Source organism: Medicago sativa, chromosome 2, assembly GCF_051527215.1.
Source record: "Medicago sativa cultivar Bolivia chromosome 2, Bolivia_mono, whole genome shotgun sequence".
In the NCBI taxonomy this organism is placed as follows: domain Eukaryota; kingdom Viridiplantae; phylum Streptophyta; class Magnoliopsida; order Fabales; family Fabaceae; genus Medicago; species Medicago sativa.
The window spans coordinates 55,731,166-55,757,775 of NC_140750.1; the positions used below are offsets into that span (position 1 = coordinate 55,731,166).

At 35.4% G+C, this 26,610-nt stretch overlaps 1 protein-coding gene, 1 long non-coding RNA gene and 2 pseudogenes across 2 annotated transcripts; 2 read left to right on the forward strand and 2 right to left on the reverse strand.

Annotated features, from left to right (window-relative positions):
* Positions 1-3,276: 3,276 nt before the first annotated feature.
* LOC146949091 (uncharacterized) lies at positions 3,277-4,742 on the reverse strand (annotated as a pseudogene).
* A 3,734-nt stretch (positions 4,743-8,476) lies between these two features.
* On the forward strand, positions 8,477-12,702 carry LOC146949092 (uncharacterized; annotated as a pseudogene).
* Positions 12,703-22,893: 10,191 nt separating this feature from the next.
* On the forward strand, positions 22,894-24,042 carry LOC146949093 (protein CYSTEINE-RICH TRANSMEMBRANE MODULE 4-like). Its single transcript, XM_085745195.1, has 3 exons — positions 22,894-23,026; positions 23,229-23,367; positions 23,789-24,042. The coding sequence occupies exons 1-3, from the start codon at positions 22,993-22,995 to the stop codon at positions 23,832-23,834; spliced, it is 219 nt and encodes a 72-aa protein (XP_085601321.1). The 5' UTR covers positions 22,894-22,992; the 3' UTR covers positions 23,835-24,042.
* A 1,757-nt stretch (positions 24,043-25,799) lies between these two features.
* On the reverse strand, positions 25,800-26,528 carry LOC146949094 (uncharacterized). Its single transcript, XR_015025377.1, has 2 exons — positions 26,420-26,528; positions 25,800-26,155 (listed from the first exon to the last, which is right to left on the reverse strand). It is a non-coding gene; the product is annotated as an uncharacterized LOC146949094 (long non-coding RNA).
* Between the last annotated feature and the right edge of the window lie 82 nt (positions 26,529-26,610).

Consider the following 26,610-nt stretch of genomic DNA (forward strand, 5'->3'; position numbering starts at 1 on the left):
AATAATAAAATAAGTCACACCAACATAATAACTTCACAAAATCGTATACTTCACATCAATCTTGAAAATCACATAATTTATCTATAAATCATGTAAACTACTTAAATTCTTAAATCATATAAATCACATAATATATATATATATATGGGTTTTGCTAGAAGACACCTTTTGTGAAGGTGTCTTTTAGCAAGTTACTCTATGAGCATTTGCGAAAAGACACCAACTTACTTTTATGAAGGTGTCTTTTAGCAAAGTTATAACTAAAAAGTGATATATATATATATATATATATGCTAAACTCATCAAATAATTAAATAATTACGACGGGCGTTACAACTCTCCCCAACTTAAAGAATTTTCGTCCTCGAAAATTTACCTCAAGCAAACAACTCTGGATAAGACTCCAACATCTTACTCTCTAGCTCCCACGTCAAGCTTTCGTCAGTCGCTCCATCCCAAACGACTTTCACAAGAGGTATCTCCTTGCCTCTCAACTTCTTCACTTCACGACCTTCGATCCTCACTGGTAAAGTTTCCACCGTAAGGTTGTCTCTTACTTGCACATCATCTCTCTGGATCACATGGGACGGGTCTGGAACATACTTCCTCAGTTGCGACACATGAAACACATCATGCAAATTCGATAAATGCGGCGGTAAACCCACTCGGTACGCCACCATTTCGACTCTTTCCGATATCTGATACGGACCAATAAACTTCGGAGTTAACTTCTTTGACTTCAATGCACGACCAACACCGGTCATCGGAGTAACTCTCAAGAACACGTGATCTACTTCTTGAAACTCAAGGTCTTTTCTACGCTTATCATGGTAACTCTTTTGTCGACTCTGCGACGCTTTCATCTTTTCTTAAATCATCTTTACCTTCTCAGTAGTCTGCTGAACAATCTCTGGTCCTAAAACCACACTTTCACCTGTTTCAAACCAACACAACAGAGTCCTACACTTCCGACCATACAAAACCTCAAAAGGCGCCATCCCAATACTTGAATGATAACTGTTATTATATGTGAACTCTATCAACGGAAGATGACCATCCCAAGTTCCACTTTGTTCAAGTACACAAACTCTCAACAAGTCTTCGAGTGACTGAATTGTTCTTTCCGACTGACCATCTGTTTGAGGATGATAAGCCGAACTCAATCTCAGCTTAGAACCTAAGGCCTCTTGCAAACCCTTCCAAAATCTAGAAGTAAATCTTGGATCTCTATCTGACACAATACTTAAAGGAACACCATGCAGCTTTACAATGTCTCGAATATAAATTTCTGCCAATTGAGCTATAGGAAAACTAATATTAATCGGAATGAAGTGTGCCGACTTCGTCAATCTATCAACAATCACCCAAATAGCATCATTCCCTTTAGGAGTATTCGACAAACTCGTCACAAAATCCATGGATATACTATCCCATTTCCATTCTGGTACATCTAACGATGTCATCAACCCCGCAGGTTTCTGATGCTCCACCTTCGACTTCTGACAAACCAAACAAAAGTACACAAATTGTGCTACATCACGTTTCAATCCAGACCACCAAAACAACTTCTTTAAGTCATGATACATCTTTGTAGCTCCCGGATGAATACTCAAGCTACTTTTATGACTCTCTTCAAGGATCATCTTCTTTATCTCATCATTGTCTGGAATACAAATCCTACCTCGAAACCTCAACACACCCTGATCATCGACCTTAAAGTCACCATCTTCAGTTTGATTACTAGCAACCAACAAGTCCACAAACTTAACATCAACTTTCTGCGCATCTTTAATACTTTTCAAGAAATCATTATCAATTTTCAGCATTCCTAGCTTAACACTCCTAGACGACATTTCACAGACTAAGCTCAAATCTCTAAACTGTTCAAGCAATTCAAACTCTTTAACCATCATAGCACACATATGTAAAGTCTTCCTACTTAAGGCATCTGCAACAACATTAGCTTTACCCGGATGATAATTTAAACTAAAGTCATAATCTTTCAACAATTCGAGCCACCTTCGCTGTCTCATATTCAATTCTTTCTGATCAAACAAATACTTCAAGCTCTTGTGATCACTAAACACCTCAAATCTCGAACCATACAAGTAATGTCTCCAAATCTTAAGCACAAATACAACTGCAGCTAATTCAAGATCATGAGTAGGATAATTTCGTTCATGAATTCTAAGCTGTCTTGATGCATAAGCAACCACTTTACCATCTTGCATAAGCACACTGCCTAAGACCAACTTGGACGCGTCACAATATACCACAAAAGGTTCATCAGGTTTCGGCAATATCAAAACTGGAGCCGTCGTCAAACGCTTCTTCAATTCATTAAAACTGTTCTCACAATGAACATCCCACACAAAGGTTTTACCTTTACACGTCAATTGCATTAACGGAAGTGCTAACTTAGAAAATCCTTCTATAAATCTTCGGTAGTAACCTGTCAAACCCAAAAAACTTCTAATCTCTGTAACTGACTTAGGAGTCTCCCATTGTGATACTGCTTCAACTTTAGATGGATCGACTGCAATACCACTACCAGAAATAACATGGCCAAGAAAACTTACTTCCTTCAACCAGTATTCACACTTAGACAATTTAGCGTACAGCTTCTTCTCCTTCAGCACTTGCAAGACAATCTTCAAATGTTCAGCATGTTCTTCTTCTGTCTTGGAGTAAATCAAAATATCATCGATGAACACAACCACGAAGCGATCCAAAAATGCATGAAAAATGCGATTCATATACTCCATAAACACGCCAGGCGCATTACTAACACCAAAAGGCATCACCTTATATTCATAATGTCCATATCGCGTCCTAAAAGTCGTCTTCTGCATATCTTCATCTTTTACTTTAATCTGGTGATAACCCGACCTCAAGTCAATCTTGTTGAACACACGTGCACCCACTAACTGGTCCATCAAGTCATCAATTCTAGGAAGTGGATACCTATTCTTTATAGTTACTTTGTTCAACTGTCGATAGTCAATACATAACCTCATACTACCATCCTTCTTTTTAACCAACAGCACCGGCGCTCCCCAAGGTGAAACACTCGGTCTTATAAACTTCTTATCGAGCAAATCTTCCAACTGTTTCTTCAACTCAGCCAACTCAGATGCTGACATACGGTAAGGTGTCATAGACACAGGCTTCGTTCCCGGAACAAGATCAATAGAAAATTCAATCTCTCTCTCCAACGGCACATCAGGAATTTCATCAAGAAAGACTTCGGGGAAATCGCACACTACTTGTAACTTATCAATTACTGCTTGACTCTCCAAAGATAAGGATGCCATCAAAGAAAACATTAAAATTCCATCGCGTTCTAACTGCATCAGCTGCTTAGTAGACAAAAACTCCGCTCCACTTTCCTCTTCAGCAGAAGAGAAATACACCGACTTACTAAAACAATTAATGAGAACATGGTTGTATTCCAACCAGTTCATACCAAGAATCACATCCATTCCACTCAAAGGTAGACAAACTAAATCAATCTCAAAATCACGATCAAACATAGACAAGGGACACCGTAAACAAACAAGAGAAGTGGTCACTGAACCCTTAGCTGGAGTTTCGACAACCATTTCTCCATTCATATCAGACATAGCAAGGCCCAACTTAGAAGCACAATCAAAAGTAACAAAACAATGTGTAGCACCAGTATCAATAATAGAAACTAAAGGAGTATCGTTAATATAACAAGTACCTCTGATCAAAGGATCCTCATTTTCAGTCTGAGTACCAGTCAAAGCAAAAACTTTCCCTCTGGTCTGAGCCTTCTTCGGATTCTTGCATTGAGACCCAATATGACCCTCTTCATTGCAGTTGAAACACACAACGTCTTCATGCTTACACTCTGCAAGTGTATGTCCTTTACTGCCACAACGAAAGCACCGTTTAATATCCTTAGTGCAAGCATTACTCTTATGGCCTTTCTCGCCACAAGCAAAACAAACGATCTCTGCAGCAGCATCTTTCCTATTCGACCTTCTTTCATCATTAACTCTTCTCTTTCCTTTATCAGCAGGGGCACTGTAAGGCTTTGGGCGACTTTGCTGACCCTTACCTCTCTTCTCACTCACAATCTTATAATGAGCTTTACTATCATCTTCATAGATTCTGCATCTGCTCACCAAATTAGAAAAATCACGGATCTGTTGGTAACCAATGGCTCGCTTGATGTCAGCACGCAAACCATTCTCAAACTTGATACACTTGGAAAACTCAGCATTGTCACCAGTATAGTGTGGATAGAACTGAGCCAACTCTACAAACTTCGCTGCATACTCTGTCACCGACATGTCTCCTTGCTTCAGCTCAAGGAACTCGATCTCTTTTCTCCCGCGAACATCCTCAGGAAAATATCTGTTTAGGAACTCTCTCTTAAACACAGCCCAAGTAATAGCCGCATCATCTTTTTCTAAGGTAGGTTGGAGGCTCACCCACCAGTCATCAGCTTGCTCAGCCAGCATGTGCGTACCAAAACGCACCTTCTGATCATCAGTACATTGCATAACTCTGAAAACTCTTTCAATCTCTTTGAGCCATGTCTGTGCTCCATCAGGGTCGTACCTTCTTTTGAAAGTGGGAGGATGATTCCTCAGAAAGGTCTCCAACATTCTCACTTCAGCATTAACACCAGCACCAGCATTTGGATGTTGTCCCACAGCTTGGGCCACAGCTTCCAACGCAGCAGCAATCGCAGCATCATTCCTTCCAACCATTCTAGTCCACTTATAACAGACAAAATTTGCAGCCTCCAGGTCTCTTCTTCTCTGCACATCACACAACATTTAGAATAACATAATAATGGTATTCCAACTATTAACAACATAACTCGACTCACTACTTGGCCGGACGGACCGACCTGCTCTGATACCAATTGTAACACCCCGTTTTCCCAACATAAAAATTTTGTATAAGATCAGAGTATTTAAATCATAAACGGAATGTCACATTACTTATTGAAAATCATAAAATAGATAATAATAATTATCCTTCAAAATTCAACATCATAAAAGCTGAAACTTCGCAGCGGAAAATAGTTCAACATAATAAAAATCTTGGCACGCAGGCTTCATCAGAAATCTCATAGTTTTAGTTCAACATTTATTCATAATATTGAAAGTTAGTCTCACCCTTACCTGGTTATTGCATAAATCGCATCTCTCTCTCTCTCTCTCTCTCTCTCTCTCTCTCTCTCTCTTGTTCTCCTCTTTCTGACTTTTCTCCCTTTTTCTCCAAAAACGTACGTTCTGTCTAAAACTATTTCTCAACCTAACTTCTTATTTATAACACTCCTCTATTCTTTTCTCACCACTAAAATTACTCATCTCACATCACGGCCCCACTTCTTAATATTTTTATTTTATTTTCATATCTTATTTTATTTAATAATAAAATAAGTCACACCAACATAATAACTTCACAAAATCGTATACTTCATATCAATCTTGAAAATCACATAATTTATCTATAAATCATGTAAACTACTTAAATTCTTGAATCATATAAATCACACATATAAATCACATAATATATATATATGCTAAACTCATCAAATAATTAAATAATTACGACGGGCGTTATAGGCATCCCCATCAATGGGAGGCTCCTTCCTGATAGAGAGTTAACCCGTGGGGAGGGGATAGAGGTGAACCTACTTTTTACAGCGGAGGCTGCCGCTAAGGAGGTGGGAAAACAGGGTGCTGCTCATATCAGTTTTGGTAAACTGAAGAGGCGCTACGATGAGCTCTTGAATAGGTGTAATCAGCTTCTTGAGCCTGACACACAGGAGGAGGAAGACGAGCAAGCTCAAGTTAGGCTGGCCTGCATTAAGGCGTTTCTGTTGCTCTTGCTTGGCTAGACCCTTTTTGCCGGCAAGAACAGCAGAAGCATTAATTTGCTGTGGCTGCTTGCACTACAAGATATAGACAAGTTGGACAGCTGGTTGTGGGGTGGGATGAGACTTGTTTTCCTATATGAGCAACTATCTCTTACCTCGGACTCATATGTGGCCTCTTGTGGTGGTTACATAACCTTGTTTGTGGTAATATTTTTTTTCTTCTTTTTCACTTATTGGATTGTAAATGTATAGTTGTTTGTATAATACTTGTGCAGATATAAATTTGTTTCTTTGCGTTTGCAGGGATGGTGTAACATCCGTCTTAATTATTTAATGGCTAAAATATGGTTTTAGTCCCTGCAAATATGCCTCGTTTTGGTTTTAGTCCCTGTAAAAAAAAGTTTTGTTTTTGGTCCCTGCAAAATTTTTTTGTTTTTTAAAATAGTCCCTGACCCCATTTTTGTGATGATTTGCATACGTGGCACATGATGACTGAACCCATTTTGTAGTTTTTGGTCCCTGCAAAATATTTTGTTTTTTAAAAAGGTCCCTGCAAAATTTTTTGTTTTTTTATAAATAGAGAAGTTAGGTTTGGAGAAAGACATAACGTACGATCAGTTTTTGGTGAAAATGGGAGAAAAGTCAAGAGAAGAGGAGAGAACATTGGAGGCTGCCGATTTCATCTGTTATAAGGTAAGGGTGAGACTAGCTTTCAGTAATATTAATCATGTGATTCTGAAATTATAATTAACATGTGGTAGGATTAGATTGTGAAAATTAATAATTAGGGTTTAATGAGAGAATTGATGATTAGATGATGAAAACTGGTTGAATTGATGTAGAAGTTGTATACAGACCTTAGAATATCCATAGGGTGATTATTGGAAGCTATTTTGAGGATGGAACCATGAGATTAGGTGAAAATTTCAGAAAATCAGAACTCTGCCCGAACCTGACTGTCATAGCTCGCCTCGCGAGTAGTATCGCTCGTCACTTCGAGCCAACCAAGAGAGGTCGCCTCGCGAGCATAATAGCTCGCCAGTGCAAGCAAGTCCAACGAGTTCGCCTTGCGAGCAGATTAGCTCGCCACTGCGAGCAAGTGCGTTTGTGAGTTCCAAAGAGCATGTTTTGCTCGCCGATGCGAGCAAACCCACTCGCCTCGCGAGTAGTGCTGTTAGTAGCCCAAAATTGTTTCTCTTGCGATTCTTTTTCACATGTAGTTAAGAGATGGCCTTAGGGTATTAGATGAAAATTATTTATAATTATTATGTTGTCCAGAGAGCTTACTTTAAGATGACTAAGGTTGATAATTGATGAGTTATTGTTATATAAGTTTCATGTGAAATATGTGCGATGTTTAAGATGTTGATGATATCCCTTTGATAATGCTATGTTGTGATGTTGTTTCCGTACTGCCATGTTGCCGTTATTACTGAATTAAGCTGCATGAGTCGATCTAAGATGTTTTCTCAAATGTTGATTACTTACGTCATGAGGTTGTATAAGTTGGTCTAAGTTGTAAGTTGTACGATGTCGTCCAAACTCTTGGAGTCACATAAGATGTTTAAGATGATTAAGATGTTCAAGATGCCTAAGCTCGAAGATGTTGAGTCCATTTGCATACTCATTAAAGTTGGGGGCTTGATGCCCTGGAGCTTTTGCTCAATTAAGTTGGGGGCTTGATGCCCTGGAGCCTATTTACGCTCATATATGTTGGGGGCTTGATGCCCTAATTGGTACCACATGCATTTGCATATTAAAGATGATATAAGAAGTTAAGAGTTGCATAGTCGAGTCGAGCTGTATTTGTCGAGTTAAGTGTTAAATTGTTTCTTGAAGTTGATGTTGAAGTTGATTAAGAAGTTGTTTAAGTCGATGAAGGATTATGATGTTAAGTTGATGATTGATTATGATGTTTAAGCTGATGATAATATGATGTTTTAAGTTTATGATGTTTTGTTAGTGAATGAATATGATGCTATGATTTTACATAATTGTTATTATGATTTATTGATAATGCTTAAGTTGTTAGTTATAATTGATGAATTATATGTTTAATGTTATTGTTTGTGAAATCTCACCCCTTCTGCTTGAAAATGTTGCTCTTCGTATGGGTAACTTGCTGGTAACCAAGATTAGTTGCGGTCGTGAGTGGACTCCTCACAAGTGTGTGTCCTTAGGTGCTCTGATACGTAACAGGATGAGAGTTTTGTTATTGTTTCTGTTCCTTACGTATTGTTTTATGAATTTCCATGAATTTTGATGAACCAAGATGTTATCAGACTTTTATGATGAGGCCTGCGTGCCGAGACTATTTTTAAGTTGTTGAAATAATTTCCGCTGCGAAGTTCTAATTAATAATGTTGCTGAATTTTGAAGGATAAATACCTATTTATTCCATTTTATGATTTTAAGAAGTGTAGAATTCCGTTTAAGTTGTTAAACTCTGATTTTTATTGAGAAAATTTTTATGTTGGGAAAACGGGGTGTGACAATTGGTATCAGAGTAGGCCGGTTCATTCGGCCAAGTAGTTGAGTCGAGTAGTGTCGTTGAACCGTTGGAATACCATTATTATGTTATTCTGATTGTTGTGTGATATGCAGAGAACTAGGATGGCTGGGAGAAATGATGCTGCAATTGCTACTGCGTTGGAAGTTGTAGCTTAGGCTGTGGGACAACATCCCAATGCTGGTGCTGGAGCTAATGCTGAAGTGAGAATGTTGGAGACTTTCCAGAGGAATCACCCCCTACTTTCAAAGGAAGGTACGACCCTGAAGGATCCTGGACGTGGCTCAAAGAGATTGAGAGGGTCTTCCATGTTATGCAATGTACGGACGATCAGAAGGTGCGTTTTGGTACGCACATGCTGGCTGAGGAAGCTGATGACTGGTGGGTGAGTCTTCAACAAGATGATGCGGTTGTTACATGGGCTGTGTTTAGGAGAGAGTTCCTAAATAGATACTTTCCGGAGGATGTACGCGGAAGGAAGGAGATTGAGTTCCTTGAGCTGAAGCAAGATAACATGACTGTGACAGAGTATGCTGCACAATTTGTGGAGCTAGCTAAGTTCTACCCGCACTACACCGCTGAGAATGCTGAGTTTTCCAAGTGTATCAAGTTTGAGAATGGTTTGCATCCTGACATCAAGCGGGCCATTGGTTACCAACATATCTGTGACTTTTCTGAATTAGTGAGCAGCTGCAGAATCTATGAAGAGGATACTAGAGCTCATTACAAGATGGTGAATGAGAAGAGAGGTAAAGGTCAGCAAAGTTGTCCAAAGCCTTACAGTGCCACTGCTGATAAAGGAAAACGAAGAGTTAATGATGAGAAGAGGCCGAGAAGGAATGATGCTGCAGCTGAGATTGTTTGCTTCACTTGTGGCGAGAAAGGCCATAAGAGTAATGCTTGTACTAAAGATGAGAAACGATGTTTCCGTTGTGGCAAGAAAGGACATTCGCTTGCAGAGTGTAAACATGAGGTTGTTGTGTGCTTTAACTGCAATGAAGAGGGTCATATTGGGTCTCAATGCAAGAAACCGAAGAAGACCAAGACTACCGGGAGAGTTTTTGCTTTGACTGGTACTTAGACAGAGAATGAGGATCGCTTGATCAGAGGTATTTGCTACATTGATAATACTCCTCTAGTTGCTATTATTGATACAAGTGCTACGCATTGTTTTATTGCTTTTGATTGTGCTTCTAAGTTGGGTCTTACTATGTCTGATATGAATGGGGAGATGGTTGTCGAAACTCCAGCTAAGGGTTCGGTAACTACTTCTCTTGTTTGTTTGAGATGTCCTTTATCTATGTTTGGTCGAGATTTTGAAATTGATTTAGTTTGTCTACCTTTAAGTGGAATGGATGTAATCCTCGGTATGAACTAGTTAGAGTACAACCATGTTCACATTAATTATTTTAGTAATTCGGTGAATTTCTCTTCTGCTGAAGAAGAAAGTGGAGCAGAGTTTTTGTCTACGAAGCAGTTGAAGCAGTTAGAACGCGATGGAATTTTGATGTTTTCATTGATGGCATCCTTATCTGTTGAAAGTCAAGCAATGATTGATAGGTTACAGGTTGTATGCGACTTTCCAGAAGTCTTTCCTGATGAGATTCCTGATGTGCCTCCAGAAAGAGAAGTGGAATTTTCGATTGATCTTATTCCGGGTACGAAGCCTGTATCTATGACTCCTTACCGTATGTCAGCTTCTGAATTGGCTGAGTTGAAGAAACAGTTGGAGGATTTGCTTGATAAGAAGTTTATACGACCGAGTGTTTCACCTTGGGGAGCGTCGATGTTGCTAGTAAAGAAGAAAGATGGTAGTATGAGGTTGTGCATTGATTACCGACAGTTGAATAAAGTAACTATAAAGAATAGGTATCCACTTCCAAGAATTGACGACTAGATGGATCAGTTAGTGGGTGCCCATATGTTTAGCAAGATTGACTTGAGATCGGGTTATCACCAGATTAAAGTGAAAGATGAAGATATGCAGAAGACAGCTTTTAGAACGCGTTATGGACATTATGAATACAAGGTGATGCCTTTCGGTGTTACAAATGCACCTGGTGTATTCATGGAGTATATGAATCACATTTTTCACGCATTTTTGGATCGTTTCGTGGTTGTGTTCATCAACGACATTTTGATACACTCTAAGTCTGAAGAGGAACATGTTGAGCATTTGAAGATTGTTTTGCAAGTGTTAAAAGAGAAGAAGCTATATGATATGTTGTCAAAGTGTGAATTCTGGTTGAAGGAGGTAAGTTTTCTTGGCCATGTTATTTCTGGTAGTGGTATTGCAGTCGATCCGTCTAAAGTTGAAGCGGTATCACAATGGGAGACTCCTAAGTCGGTTACAGAGATTAGAAGCTTTTTGGGTTTGGCTGGTTATTATAGAAGATTTATAGAGGGGTTTTCTAAGTTGGCACTTCCGTTAACGCAGTTGACTTGTAAAGGTAAGGCCTTTGTGTGGGATGTTCAGTGTGAGAATAGTTTTAATGAATTGAAGAAGCGTTTGACGACGGCTCCAATCTTAATTTTGCCGAAGTCCAATGAACCTTTTGTGGTGTATTGTGACGCGTCCAAGTTGGGCTTAGGTGGTGTGCTTATGCAAGATGGAAAGGTGGTTGCTTATGCGTCAAGGCAGTTGAGAATTCATGAACGAAATTATCCTACTCATGATCTTGAAGTAGCTGCAGTTGTATTTGTGCTTAAGATTTGGAGACATTACTTGTATGGTTCGAGATTTGAGGTGTTTAGTGATCACAAGAGCTTGAAGTACTTGTTTGATCAGAAGGAATTGAATATGAGACAACGAAGGTGGCTTGAATTGCTGAAAGATTATGACTTTGGTTTGAATTATCATCCGGGTAAAGCTAATGTAGTTGTAGACGCTTTAAGTAGGAAGACTTTACATATGTCTGCTATGATGGCTAAAGAGTTTGAGTTGCTAGAACAGTTTAGAGACCTGAGTCTGGTGTGTTAATTGTCACCTCAGAGTGTTAAGCTGGGTATGCTGAAGATTGATAGTGATTTCTTGAAAAGTATTAAGGAAGCGCAGAAGGTCGATGTTAAGTTTGTGGACTTGTTAGTTGCTCACAATCAGACTGAAGATAGTGCCTTTAAGGTCGATGATCAAGGTGTGTTGAGATTTCGAGGTAGGATTTGTATTCCAGACAATGATGAGATGAAGAAGATGATTCTTGAAGAGAGTCATAAGAGTAGCTTGAGTATTCATCCGGGAGCTACAAAGATGTATCATGATTAGAAGAAGTTGTTCTGGTGGTCTGGACTGAAAAGTGATCTGGCACAGTTTGTGTATTCCTGTTTGATTTGTCAGAAGTCGAAGGTTGAGCATAAAAAACTTGCTGAATTGATGACACCTTTAGATGTGCCAGAGTGGAAATGGGATAGTATATCCATGGATTTTGTGACGAGTTTGCCCAATACTTCTAAAGGGAATGATGCCATTTGGGTAATTGTTGATCGATTGACAAAGTCGGCTCACTTTATTCCGATTAATATTAGTTTTCCTATAGCTCAGTTGGCAGAGATTTATATTCGAGATATAGTGAAGCTGCATGGTGTTCCTTCGAGCATTGTGTCAGATAGAGATCCAAGGTTTACTTCTAGATTTTGGAAGAGTTTGCAAGAGGCTTTAGGTTCTAAGTTGAGGTTGAGTTCGGCGTATCATCCACAGACAGATGGTCAGTCGGAAAGAACGATCCAGTCGTTGGAAGACTTGTTGCGAGTTTGTGTACTTGAGCAAGGTGGAACTTGGGATAGTCATCTTCCGTTGATAGAGTTCACGTACAATAACAGTTACCATTCTAGTATTGGAATGGCACCTTTTGAAGCTTTGTATGGTAGGAGGTGCAGAACATTGTTGTGTTGGTTTGAGTCAGGAGAGAATGTGGTTTTAGGACCAGAAATTGTTCAACAGACTACTGAGAAGGTAAAGATGATTCGAGAAAAGATGAAAGCGTCGTAAAATCGACAAAAGAGTTATCATGATAAGCATAGGAAAGACCTTGTGTTTCAAGAAGGAGATTATGTACGATCACATCTTTCGAATTTACACAATATGTTTCATGTGTCGCAACTTCGGAAGTATGTTTCGGATCCATCTTATGTGATCCAAAGTGATGATGTGCAAGTTAGAGATAACCTTACGGTTGAGACCTTACCAGTGAGGATTGAAGGTCGTGAAGTGAAGAAGTTGAAAGGCAAGGAGATACCCCTTGTGAAAGTTGTTTGGGACGGAGCAACTAGTGAAAGCTTGACGTGGGAACTTGAGAGTAAGATGCTGGAGACTTATCCAGAGTTGTTTGCTTGAGGTATATTTTCGAGGACGAAAATTCTTAAAGTTGGGGAGAGTTGTAACGCCCGTCTTAATTATTTAATTATCTTGATGAGTTTGAGCATATATTTATATGTGATTTATGAGATTTACGTGATTCATATGATTTTTATGTGATTTAAGTGGTTTATATGATTTATGTGAATTATAATACTTATTTAAGATGTTATGACTTATTTTATTATTTAATAAAACAAGATTTGAAAATAAAATAAATATTGAGATGTGGGACTGTTTTATAAATTTAGAGAGTTTAGTGGTTAAGAGGAAAATAGAAAGAATAGAATAGAGAAGTTAGGTTTGGAGAAAGACATAATGTACGATCAGTTTTTGGTGAAAAATGGAGAAAAGTCAAGAGAAGAGGAGAGAACACTGGAGGCTGCCGATTTCATCTGTTATAAGGTAAGGGTGAGACTAGCTGTCAGTAATATTAATCATGTGATTCTGAAATTATAATTAACATGTGGTAGGTTTAGATTGTGAGAACGGATTGATGATTAGATGATGAAAACTGGTTGAATTGATGTAGAAGTTGTATACAGACCTTAGAATATCCATAGGGTGATTATTGGAAGCTGTTTTGAGGATGGAACCATGAGATTAGGTGAAAATTTGAGAAAATCAGAACTCTGCCCGAACCTGACTGTCATAGCTCGCCTCGCGAGTAGTATCGCTCGCCACTTCGAGCCAACCTAGAGAGCTCGCCTCGCGAGCATAATAGCTCGCCAGTGCGAGCAAGTCCAACGAGCTCGCCTCGCGAGCAGATTAGCTCGCCACTGCGAGCAAGTGCGTTTGTGAGTTCCAGAGAGCATGTTTTTCTCGCCGATGCGAGCAAACCCACTCGCCTCGCGAGTAGTGCTGTTAGTAGCCCAAAATTGTTTCCCTTGCGATTCTTTTCGCACGTGTAGTTAAGAGATGGCCTTGGGGTATTAGATGGAAATTATTTATAATTATTATGTTTTCCAGAGAACTTACTTTAAGATGACTAAGGTTGATAATTAATGAGTTATTGTTATATAAGTTTCATGTGAAATATGTGCGATGTTTAAGATGTTGATGATATCCCTTTGATAATGCTATATTGTGATATTGTTTCTGTACTGCCATGTTGCCGTTATTATTGAATTAAGCTGCATGAGTCGATCTAAGATGTTGTCTCAAATGTTGATTACTAATGTCATGAGGTTGTATAAGTTGGTCTAAGTTGTAAGTTGTACGATGTCATCCAAACTCTTGGAGTCACATAAGATGTTTAAGATGATTAAGATGTTCAAGATGCCTAAGTTGGAAGATGTTGAGTCTGAAGGTGAGAAAAACACAAGAAGGGGGGTTGGATTGTGTTTTGAAAAATTCTTAGTTTCTCTAAAAACTGAACACACTGATTAGAAGCTAAGTGAAACAGCTTCTGAAGTGATAATCAGAATCTGAACGCAGCGGAATAAAACAGAGAGAAAGAAGAAGAAAGACACAAAGCAATTATACTGGTTCCTTCCACAATCCGGAAGTAGTCCAGTCCCCCTTGCACTTCCAAGGAGATTTCACTAGAATGTAATATCTGATTACAATTGCTCAAACACACCTGCAAGAGACTTCCTTTGCTCAAGCACACTTTGCAAGAGTCTTCCTATGCTCAAGAACACAATCAAGAGACTTCCTTGCTCAAGCACAACTGCAAGAGACTTCTAGCTAAACAAAATTACACAGAAAATTGTTTAAGGTTGAACACTTGATATACAATCAGAGGTGCTCACAATACAAATTAGATACAGACTCAATAACTTAAGAATTTCTAAGATGAAAATTTGAGACACAGAAATTCTAAGTGAATGCAGAACAATTTCAGCAGAGGTTTGGCACTTGTAAAAATGTTGTGAGTCTTTCGTTTAGCATTACCAAATCTCTAAGTCTTCACTCCTTTATATAGAGGTGTGAAAGAGACGTTGTGAAATTGCCAGCACATCAAAGAGTCGTTGTTGAAGCTTGATCTTTCACCAATGATCTTTTGCCTGATTTGGTAGTTGTCCTATGAAGAACAAATTTGAAATCCATTCCTTATCCAAAGGAACATCTTTGCAGGTGAAGCCGTATTCTGGAGTTGTTTTCTTGTCTTGTAGCCTGGACACAAAAACAGAGTAGTGGAGAAGGTGGTTGTACAGTTCGTACAAAGGTACAATGTCAACGCTTTCGTCCAAAATTGCAAGCACATGCCTTCAAACACCTTTGAAATGACCGTTGCAAAATTCCACTAATCTTTTGCTGTCCTTTGATGAATTTCGATCCATGAAACAACTCTTGAATCCATGAATTTCTCAAATTCAGTTGATCTTCAGCTTCTGGTGAAATGGCTTCTGATGAGGCAGCTTCTGATAATGTAGCTTCTGATGATGACGTGGCGCTCCTGGACCTCTTGTCTTCAGAAGCACTAATCTTCAGGAGCACTATTCCGTCAGAAGCGCTTTAGTCTTCAGGAGCACTTTACTCTCTTCAGGAGCAACTTGACTTCAGGAGCGCTTTTTCTCTTCAGGAGCATATTGCCTTCAGGAGCTTCTAAGCTTCAATTTTGTTGTTTCCTTTTGCTCTTTATTTGCTCATTCAGAACCTCTTAATGATGTAACTTTTTAATTATGGTCCTGTACACTTGAACAAATATTAGCTAGTCCAATTTACAATTTTTAATACCTTGTTATCATCAAAACTCTTTAAGGTTCATTGTCAAACACATTTTGTTCCAACAGAGTCCATTTGCATACTCATTAAAGTTGGGGGATTGATGCCCTGGAGTTTTTGCTCAATTAAGTTGGGGGTTTGATGCCCTGGAGCCTATTTACGCTCATATATGTTGGGGGTTTGATGCCCTGATTGGTACCACATGCATTTGCATATTAAAGATGATATAAGAAGTTAAGAGTTGCATAGTCGAGTCGAGCTGTATTTGTCGAGTTAAGTGTTAAATTGTTTCATGAAGTTGATGTTGAAGTCGATTAAGAAGTTGTTTAAGTCGATGAAGGATTATGACGTTAAGTTGATGATTGATTATGATGTTTAAGATGATGATAATATGATGTTTTAAGTTTATGATGTTTTGTTAGTGAATGAATATGATGCTATGATTTTACATAATTGTTATTATGATTTATTGATAATGCTTAAGTTGTTAGTTATAATTGATGAATTATATGCTTAATGTTATTGTTTGTGAAATCTCACCCCTTCTGCTTGAAAATGTTGCTCTTCGTATGGGTAACTTGCAGGTAACCAAGATTAGTTGCGGTCGTGAGTGGACTCCTCACAAGTGTGTGTCCTTAGGTGCTCTGATACGTAACGGGATGAGAGTTTTGTTATTGTTTCTGTTCCTTACGTATTGTTTTATGAATTTCCATGAATTTTGATGAACCAAGATGTTATGAGACTTTTATGATGAGGCCTGCGTGCCGAGACTATTTTTAAGTTGATGAAATAATTTCCGCTGCGAAGTTCTAATTAATAATGTTGCTGAATTTTGAAGGATAAATACTTATTTATTCCATTTTATGATTTTAAGAAGTGTAGCATTCCGTTAAGTTGTTAAACTCTGATTTTTATTGAGAAATTTTTACGTTGGGAAAACGGAGTGTTACAAATGGACTTTGGCGCACTTCACGAACATCATTCTCAAGATTGATAATGATAAGTACAGCCCTACTATTTCTCTAACCACTATCATCTTTAGTTAATTATCTTATAGTTGTAGTGACTTTTTCTCTAATGGATGTATGTTGGACGTCATTAACATTTGTAAAACGTTGATGCTCAAATTTGTAAAATACTAGAATACATTTATATGGTCACAACTCACGCATGTGATCTCAATTCCCTATGAATTCTGCTCTTCTCCTAGCAAGTTTCACTCCCACCCAGCCATTCACAAACTACATGCATGAACCACCAACATATCTTGCAAACAATGCATATATGTCTCATTCTTCATGTATCAATATGACTTTTGGAGTCATGTATTTCAATCACAGACAAACGCCATCTACATATGCATGAACCACCACTATATCTTTCAAAGAAAATAGATTTTCCTCATTCTTCATGTATTAAATAAGTCTCATTGAGACATGCAAGTCATATGAGAATAAATTTTATATATGTTAGAAATACAAAGAAATTCTCAATTTTAACACTTTATGTTTATGTTTTGATTTTCTGTCAAATAAGTGGATTTTTATAAACAATCGCATAAGATATGTTCTTTCATTTGTTATTAACTATTCTTTGGTATTTATTTTTTTCTTTCTTTTTTCCAAAAATGCGTGAAATAAAAGACATTTTTTTTTTGGTTACAAAATAAAAGACACTTTTGCAAACACATGAGCACAAAAAATCGTTACCCTCTAATTATTTGACATATAATATTGAAAACAATTAGTACACATCGATCTAAATATTTATACTATATGCATGTATTATTCAACAAAAATTTATCCCTTCTATGAATGGGGCCTTGAGCGGTCGTGCATCCTTCTCAATTTAAAAAAAAACAATACAATTTAAAATATAATAAGACAACAAATTACTCTGATTCCTAAAAAATTATAATTAAATTGAAATTTATCATAGAGATAAAGATAATATATATTTGTATATATGTCAATAGATTTTTCGTAGAGACTCGTAAGGATCTGCGGTGATGGGTCAGAAGACAAAATCTTCCCGTGATAATTGAGCAGAAAAAATACACAATTATATATTAAAAAATTTATAATTTTGAAGTATAGAAATTATTTTGACTTTCATCTTTTAAATATAAAAATATATATACAGATATCTAATAATATACTTTATAATAAAAGAATAAATCATATTAAAAATAAAAAATTATTTGTGCCGAACAAACTCATTAGATTTTTAGTCGGTCCACTACCAATATTTTCATGTCTTTTTTGGAATTTTGTAAAAAAAAATTAAAAATTATGAATATAATATATTTAAATATGTAGACATAATAAAAAGATAGACAGTCATATGCATAACCAAATGTTCTAGAGGGTTAGTCAAAGAAGTTGTCTATTTTATAAAATATTTTGAAATGTCAAATAAATATTTTATTATGTAAGACTACATTTTATTTTCTTTAAGCTTGCCATTTGTAAGTTATGATTTATGACAAATACTCTATATTTTTGTATGGATGTTTATGTGATAGATATTTTGTATAAATGTTGATTTAACGAATGTTTTATGCCCTCGTTCAATCCACCTATATAGTTTATGATGTTGTGTAACTGACGAATAGTTACAACTTATTTTGTGAGAACAATCAATGTGAACTGGGGAACCACTTATGTGAAAACAACACCTCACTTCAATTAAACGTTGAGAATCGTCGCAAATCAATTAAGAATTTCTCAATTTCTTTTCCAATATCTCGATCAAAAACTAAGTTTTTCTACCGGGATGTATATTGATATTATCAAGAATCCTCTAGATGAGACAAGATTTATGAAGATCCATAGCGAGTTTGAAGTATTCCATTGATTGGAATTTTCATATTAACCATGCTTTTTCCATTCGTGTTTCCACAATGTTATAACAAAAGCTCATGAATGGTGTTTCCAGCTTGCTGACTTCACTATGACCTTCCCCCAGCTGAGCTCAAGCTCCCCGAAAACAAGGTTCAACTCTTTGTTGAGGCCACTTTATCCTTTGTCTTTTTTTGACCCCAAGAATGGATTGGATCGAAACGACTTTCTTGTCGAACCCCTTTGTTCCTAAAGGATGATCTAGTTGTGGATGATGTCCCAGCTCGAGAGGTCAACCTTGTAATCTTCCCCTTCTTCTTTCCTCTAGCGGGGAATCCCACCTTATTCTCAAACCTGGTGGCTCGATTGATTGGCACTCCTGTAGGCTCATCTTGCATACAATGTATGGGGGTCCCGCATATCACTAGGAAGATCGGAATCTTTACAAAAGGCTTTATGAAGCTTTCATCTCAATTCATATTTAGCCGCGAGCAATCTGCGTTTGTGATCTCGTATATTTCGCTTCTCCGACATATCTTACTCTCATACCATTATGCGCCTTCCCCTTACTAGATCCAATAGGGCCACAAAGAATGATTTAAGAACAATGCACGAACAACTTGACAGCTCGAAAGCGGATCAGTTTGTAGGTTGTAAAGTCTCATTTTATTTAATAAAATAAAAATGTTGTTTAATTTTTTTTCTTTGGCGTAGTCTCCTTTAATATTCATGCTTTGTATGCCGAATAAATTATACCTAATGAAATTTTAAAATTTTAAAAGAACAAGAGTTAAATAAAATTCCTTCAAAAAAAGAGTTAAATAAAATGTTCCAACTGGTCTTATAATATAACGCCAATAGTGGAAATAAAATAGATAGGTACAACTATCAAGCTTAACTAAAATGGGTGTGTAGGAACTCTTAAAAGAAAATTAGACTTTACATAATAGCACGTCATAGTTTCAAGTCTGAGATAAATAGAATTATCTCACCAAGCTCAACCCCAAAATAATAATAATACTTCAAGAATGATCCGACTATCCTCTTGTGAATAAGTGACTCTGAAGCTACCATATAAAGATGTATTTATGTGAAACACCAAATAACTAAGAAAAATTACAACCTAGATTACGTGAAAGAGTTGTGACATTTTTTTTCATATGTTTAACAACAAGGTTCGGATACATGAGCAATAAAAAGTTGAACTACACACACGCACACTCTATACCAATGTGGGGTGAATGATCCAAGTTGTGTTGGAGTGGGGTGACTTAGATTTTTTATGTGGTATCCATACTAGAGGGTTATCCACTTATCCTACTCATGTCTTATTAAATGCATACTTTCATTATATTTTGCTAGACATTATGAACTTTGGTTTAATGGTTGTTATTTCCATCACTCGAGGATGAGAAATGTTCAAGTTTGGGGGTGGGCATTATCATACCCCTAGTTAATGAAGCCTTTGAGTGAATGCATGGCCTGCTTCTTGTTTGTGTCTATTTAACTGTGGTAATAAAAAAAATATTTTGCATTACTTGAGGACAATCAATGATTATAGTTTGGGGGTGTGATAACGGCAAATATGTCCGTTATTACCTTGCATTTATCTCTCATTATATGTGATCTTCAAGTGCATGCAAAATATATTTAGCCTTTATTTAGGCTTTGTTTGGTTGATCAAAGAAAGTAGAAGGAAAGAAAGTTAAAGGAAAGATTGTGTAAGGAAAGAATGAGATGATTTTACTAGTTGTTTGGTACAAGAGAAAGAGATAGGAAAGAAAGATAAAAAATAAAAAACAAAAAAAATGTTAGATTTAGTAAATTACATAACTACCCACATATTAAATTGATATGTATTTACTTATATGAATATATATAATATAATACCTTCCTAAAAAAATATATAATATAATACCAAAAAAAAAAATGCACCAAAAAAAGAACATAGGAACAGCAACAAGAAAACCTGAAACAAGAAAACTACTCACCTAAAAAAACTTAGCGCTGGAAGGGAAAAAAAGAAGAAGCTGATAAACATTTATAAAAGTAATAAAACAAGGGTATTTATGACTTTTCATCATATGAATGAGTTTCTTCCCCACTTTCTGCTCTAACTAGTGCGGAAACAATTTCAGGTGTGAGCCCCATCAATATTCTTCTTTCCTATGTCTTTCTATGGTATTCCAAACTATGGAAACCTCTCCTTTCCACTTTCTTTCTCTCCACTCACAATCTTTCCTTCCTCCATCAGTTGAAACAAACAGACCATTAGTCTAGTTAGTCTTTTTATAGTTTTAAGAATATTTATTTCAGTTTTTTATGTATATTTGAGTTTTTGTAACCTTCTATTCTTTCTAGTGTTGGTTTGATTGATAGATCATGTGAAGATGTTCAAAGATATAGTGTTGGGAAGCATGCTATCGATGTAAGAAGCAATAATGCTAAAAAGGAGTCTAGAGTCATAGCGTTGAAAATCTCAATACGGGTCGTACAAGTGTACGACCTTGGTCCATTATTTGCATGTTATGTATTTTTCATCATTTTTTACTTTTTATGAATTAATTATTAATCATATTTTTGTATATTAATTAAAAAATATAAATAAAGAAAAGTAAATAAAATAGTATTTTAATTTGAAACACCAATGTAAATTGGTAATGACAAATTAAGTATGAAAATGAAATTGTGTCTAGTGGGGTGATAAGCCTATGTGGTCCTGTTGAAGATACCCTCACTGGGGGAGGCTAAACTTCTTTGCACGCTATACAACGTATATATTATTCCATTTACATTTTGTACGTGAAAATAAAACCAACTTTTCCCCCTTTTTTTGGTACAAAATAGACCAAACCATTTTGCTGAGACTGTCTTTTAAATTGAACGTTTAGGATTAATTGGTGTAGTTATTTGTTATTGTCAAAAATGGGTCAAATTGAGCTAAAATACGATATTAATCAAATCAAATTCAATTTTGTAAATCTTGAGCATGGTGTGCTGCTGGTTGCATTGACCAGCTTTCATAAGTTGATGAAGCGATTAGACAATACTCCCTTCGTCTCACAATAATTGTCTCTTTACAATATTTTTTTTAAAATAATTGTCACTTTAGAATATCAATGCAGTATTTATTATTATTTTTTCCATTAATATACCCTTATTTATTGAATTTCATCAAACTTAACTACTCTACTAACTATAATTAATAAGGGTATATTAGTAAATGATACTCCCTCCGTTTCAAAATACATGTCCACTTTTTGCAATGTGCACTATTCACTTGACTTACTTTGACCATACTTTTTAACCAATGTATAAATTCAAATATTAGCATGTAAGATGTTGTTTGATTTGTCTCGACAAATATTTTCAAAATATTAAATTTTTATAATTTTTTACTTTAGATAATTAAAAATATTAACGGTCAAAATTGTGCATTGGCATATGTGAAGTAGTTGACTTGGACATGTATTTTGAAACGGAGGGAGTATTAATTTTACCATCAAAATCAACATAATTAATCATTTCCTTAATAGCCGTGCACAAACCTTAAACGACTATAATTTAGAGACGGAGAGAGTATTACTCCCTCCGTTTCAAAATGAGTGTCGTTTTAGCCAAAAAAATTTGTTTCAAAATGAGTGTCGCTTTCAGTTTTCAATGCAATAATAACTTTTTCTTTTCAATTGTACCCTCCAATTAATACTCTGCACACTAATTCCAAAGTATTATTTTTAAAACTAACCAATAGTTAATAAGGATAATTTGGTAAAATAACCATTCTCTTTCTTTTAATCATTGCATTTCTTAATATGTGTGTAAACACCTAAAACGACACTCATTTTGAAACGGAGGGAGTAATTATGTAGTTCTTATAATTTTGGCGGGATGGATTATTAATGTATTTAACATTGTCATTTATAATAAAAAATTTGACAATATTAATAGAGTGAATATTATATTTTAATGTGAGTGTGATTCAAAGTTCAAACTTCTCTTAACCTTGGGTGTAGTGTAGTATTGACTCAAATTAATATTTTATACAATATATTCATATTCAAACTTCTCTTAATCTTGGGTGTAATATTGAGTATTGACTCAAATTAATATTTTTTACAAAATATTCATAAACTGCACCAAATACTTTCTTTTTTGAATGCAAACTGCACCAAATACTACTCCCTCCGTCTGAGAATAACTGACCCATTTTTTAAAAAAAAGTGTCCCAAAATAACTGACCTATTTCAATTTTCAATACAACTTTCATCATTTCCAATACAATATAACACTAAATAATGCTACTTTTATCATTTCCAATATAATATATTCCACTTTTCCCTTTATTTATACATTTTTCTTAATACGTGTAAAAAACAAAATTGTGTCAACTAAATTGGGACGGAGGCGGTAACTTCCTAACAAGTTGCAATAATTAAGTAGCTTCCATTACATGAGCAAAAGAAAAAGTAGGTTCCATTCCACATGAGCAGACGGAACAGATGAGGTGGGACCATCATCTAATTAAGTCCTTCCAATTTTAAGGCTGCTTTCAACAAGTTCAATAATTTTAGCTCACCTAAAACGCGCTTATTTTTATAATTTATTCCGTCACCACTAAGCAAATATACCTATTTATACATATATTCTATCCGTTCTTCTCATCGTCCAGTTAATCACACACACTTGGACTTTGCTTTATTTAAAAAGAGAAAATAATATTATCATCAAGACAAGAGCAACTTCATCTTAACCTAACACAATGAGTCACAATATCAATCAACAACAATCTCCTGGTAAGTTTTTTTTAATTATTTCAATTGAATATACTTAAATATTAATCAATCAACAATCATATTTGAGTGCAAAAAAAATATCCATGTTTTATATTCAAGCCTAGAATCGTTTAATTTTTTTGTTGCTAGAATTTTTCATTTCTATAAGAAATAATTTGGATTTTTATTTGACCTAACTTGTGTTGTGTATTTCGATGATCAGTTACTGCATATCCAGCAGTGAGTCAGAACAACCCTCAAGCTGTTCCACCACCACCTATGGGTTATCCCTCCAAGGATGATCCCCAACAAAGTGTTCCAATTAAAACAACTAGCAGGGGTGATGGTTTCTGGAAAGGATGGTGAGTTTGATCATATATACCTAATTAATAACTATAACTATATTATTTTTTTGAAAGAATAACTATAACTATATATGTTTATCTTATTTTATTAAGTTTCAATATATTGATTTCTCAATAGAAATTGAAAACCGAGTTAAAGGAAAAGAAGTTAGAGGTGTTAGGTTCAAACCCTAACAAAGGAGAAAAAAACTAGTCTAACAACTAATTATAAACATTTACCATTAAAAAAAAAAGTTATCGCATAAAACGAAGTTGCGCTTAGATTTTGATATATGTAACATTATAGTAATAAAATCAGTGATTGAATTAAAGATTTATTTTTATAGTTTTTCGTCTATGAATATATATCTGTAGTCCAAACTGTTTTTAGCATAAATATATCTGATTTTTGTCTTGTACCTTTTTTTTTTTTTTGCAGTTGTGCTGGATTATGTTGTTGCTGTGCCCTGGATTGTTGCCTCTGATCGAATATCATACAACTGGATCTGTAGAATATTTGTGCTTGTCTTCATGGTTTTTCTTTATCTTAATGTATTTATTATTGTCCCTCACCTAATAAGAATCTTTGTATCCTATGGGACAGCGAAAATTCATACCAATTTGTAACATGGATCTTTAATTTCCTTTGTACTTGTGTCGTTGCAAAGTGAATTAATTATGTGCGTTAGTTCATTCATAAGAATATTATAGTTCTTTTTTTTTGTCAAAATATCAGAGTTCTGATTTCAAGTAAATGAATAATTAAACACACATTCCTTAAAAAAATAAAAAAAATAATTAGACACACATAATATAATAATATAATGTACTCCCTCCGTCTCAAATTATAAGCAAAAAAAAAAAATTCACACTTATTAAGAAAACTAAAACATAAGAATTTGGAGCATAGTTTTTTTTGTGTTTTCTTTGGAAAAAGTTTTATAGGAAGATGTAAAAACAATTTTCATTGGCTATTGGTTATAAAAAAATGAAAAGAGAGAGAAAATTGAATGTAATTTACATTTAATTTTATGAGAATAACAAATGTTTTTCTTGGAAAAGAGATTTTTTTTTAAGAAAAAAAGATTAAATAGGATAAAAGTTTGTCTTTTTTTGTTTATATTTTAGGATAAAGAAAATGAGTTTTTTTTTCTTATATTATGGGACGGAGTATAGTTTTGTTCAACAACCGAAATAATGCCTTTGATAATCGATCTTGACCCTTTGACTTATTAGCTCTAAGTTTTGGATAAGATTGCATTTTCATATTAATTAATAAATTTTGTTGATTTTTGTTGACAAATAATACTCCCTCCGTCTCACAATATTAGTCGTTTAAGGTTTATGCACGATTATTAAGGAAATGATTAATTGTGTTGATTTTAATGGTAAAATTAGAAGCATTTACTAAAATGTCCTCATTAATTGTAGTTAGTGGAGTAGTTAAGTTGGATGAAATTCAATAAATAAGGGTATAATAGTGGAAAAAAATAATAAATGTTGTATTAGTATTATAAAGTGACAATTATTTTGAGAAAAGGAAAAAATGTTAAAGAGACAGTAATTGTGAGACGGATGAATTACATTTTGTTGATTGAAATACTAAATACTATGGAGTAATATTTAAAAATAAGAATCATGCAAGACTCGCATAATCGAGGTTTTGAACATCAACCAAGAATGAAAAATGCTTTTGTATTTTATACATGAGATACGTTAAAGCAACCAACACTAAGAATCATGCCAGTTTCACCTGAGGAAAAAAAAAACGAAGCGTGCCAGTTTTATAAAAAGAATATCATGCCAGACTCGCATAATTCATTTGTTTTTAACTCAGTCGTTGCATTTCTTTCTTAAGCCAAACCAAACTAACAAATCAAAAAATGCAGAAAACTGAGTCATTAGTAGGCACATGGCTGACTAAGATTTTTGGTGTCATGGGTGAAACAATAAATTGCGCCTTTTTAATTTATTCAAATATTTTTCTTCTTGTATTTTTTGTTGTAAAATATTCATTTCTAATCAAAGTTATCTAAAAATATTTTTTCAATAGAACTAATCAAAACGAATTAAAAAGAAATATATATATATATAGTACTAACTACTAAGTCAAAATAATAATTTTGGTGCCCTTAAAAAAATGGTGTCCTGCGATGTCGCCCCTTGCACAATATCTAACGGGGATGAGAAATCGAATCTCATCCTCGTCTCCGATGGGTTCGGGTATTCCCGACTTATCCTCATCCCTGCAGTGGATTTTTTTTTAATAAAAATAAAAATATTTTTCAGCCCCGTGCACAATATTGTAATGCTTTATCTAGCAAAAAAATGATGTTTATCGATGGCTATGGTGATTGAGAAGAGAGAGGTCGAGAGTGTGAGATATGGAAGGAGAAAAGAGAGAACTATTATAAGTGAGTGTCATTTGAAAGACTGAGACTCCGACTGTGTGAGTGAAATGATTTAGGGTTTTGGGTTTCTATTAAAATAAAAGGGGTAGTAAATTGATTTTTTACATTCAGGACGAATCTGAGTATGAGTTCAGAGTGGGTACTTATATCCTCGTTACTCATACCGTACTAGTGTTTTGAAATCGGGGAAAGCATCCATAGTATCATTTCCATTAAATACCCCCTTGTTTTATAACTTATGAGCTCCTCCAATTGTGCACAGAAGTTACCTTACACACCCCCTGTATTACAACTTCGGGTGTTAGAGGCCGATCCTCTCGGGACTCGGGAGATTGTCTCCATTTCTCTCTGTAGTTAGTCTCTGGTCCACTATTAGGAGATATGATCTGATGGACCTGAAAACGGAGATCAGAATGACAGAAGTTGGTAGAAGGTAGCAGAATTTGCAGAAGGTAGAACAGTAAAACATTAAAATGAAAAAGCACAAAAAATCAATATGATAAAACATCAAATTAAAACCGTTTAAATAAGCCTACATTTTGTTTTCATTATCAATATTGGATGACATATTATGTTTCAGTGACAATCTACCGGATACTAGTATATAAATCTTGGTATTCTCAATAACTATTCACTGCATTGAAAGCTATGTTTCTAACCTTCCCGCATATATGCAAAGCATCCATAATATCATTTGCATTATCTTACTCTATCAAAACCTCTCTATTTGTCAGCCTTGATGGATCACCATCCACATGAGACAATACCATAGGATAACAAACCTTTTATAATCAGGATATGTAATAGGATCGGCTTGCTAGTTGGTCTCACCAAATAGACCACGCATGTA

What these genes read in the sequence shown, in the direction of transcription:
- LOC146949093 (XM_085745195.1), top strand. Translation starts at nt 22,993, where the DNA reads ATGAGTCACAATATCAATCAACAACAATCTCCTG. An exon ending in CAATCAACAACAATCTCCTG is followed by an intron (nt 23,027 to 23,228) that starts GTAAGTTTTTTT and finishes TTCGATGATCAG; the next exon opens with TTACTGCATATCCAGCAGTG. An exon ending in GATGGTTTCTGGAAAGGATG is followed by an intron (nt 23,368 to 23,788) that starts GTGAGTTTGATC and finishes TTTTTTTTGCAG; the next exon opens with TTGTGCTGGATTATGTTGTT.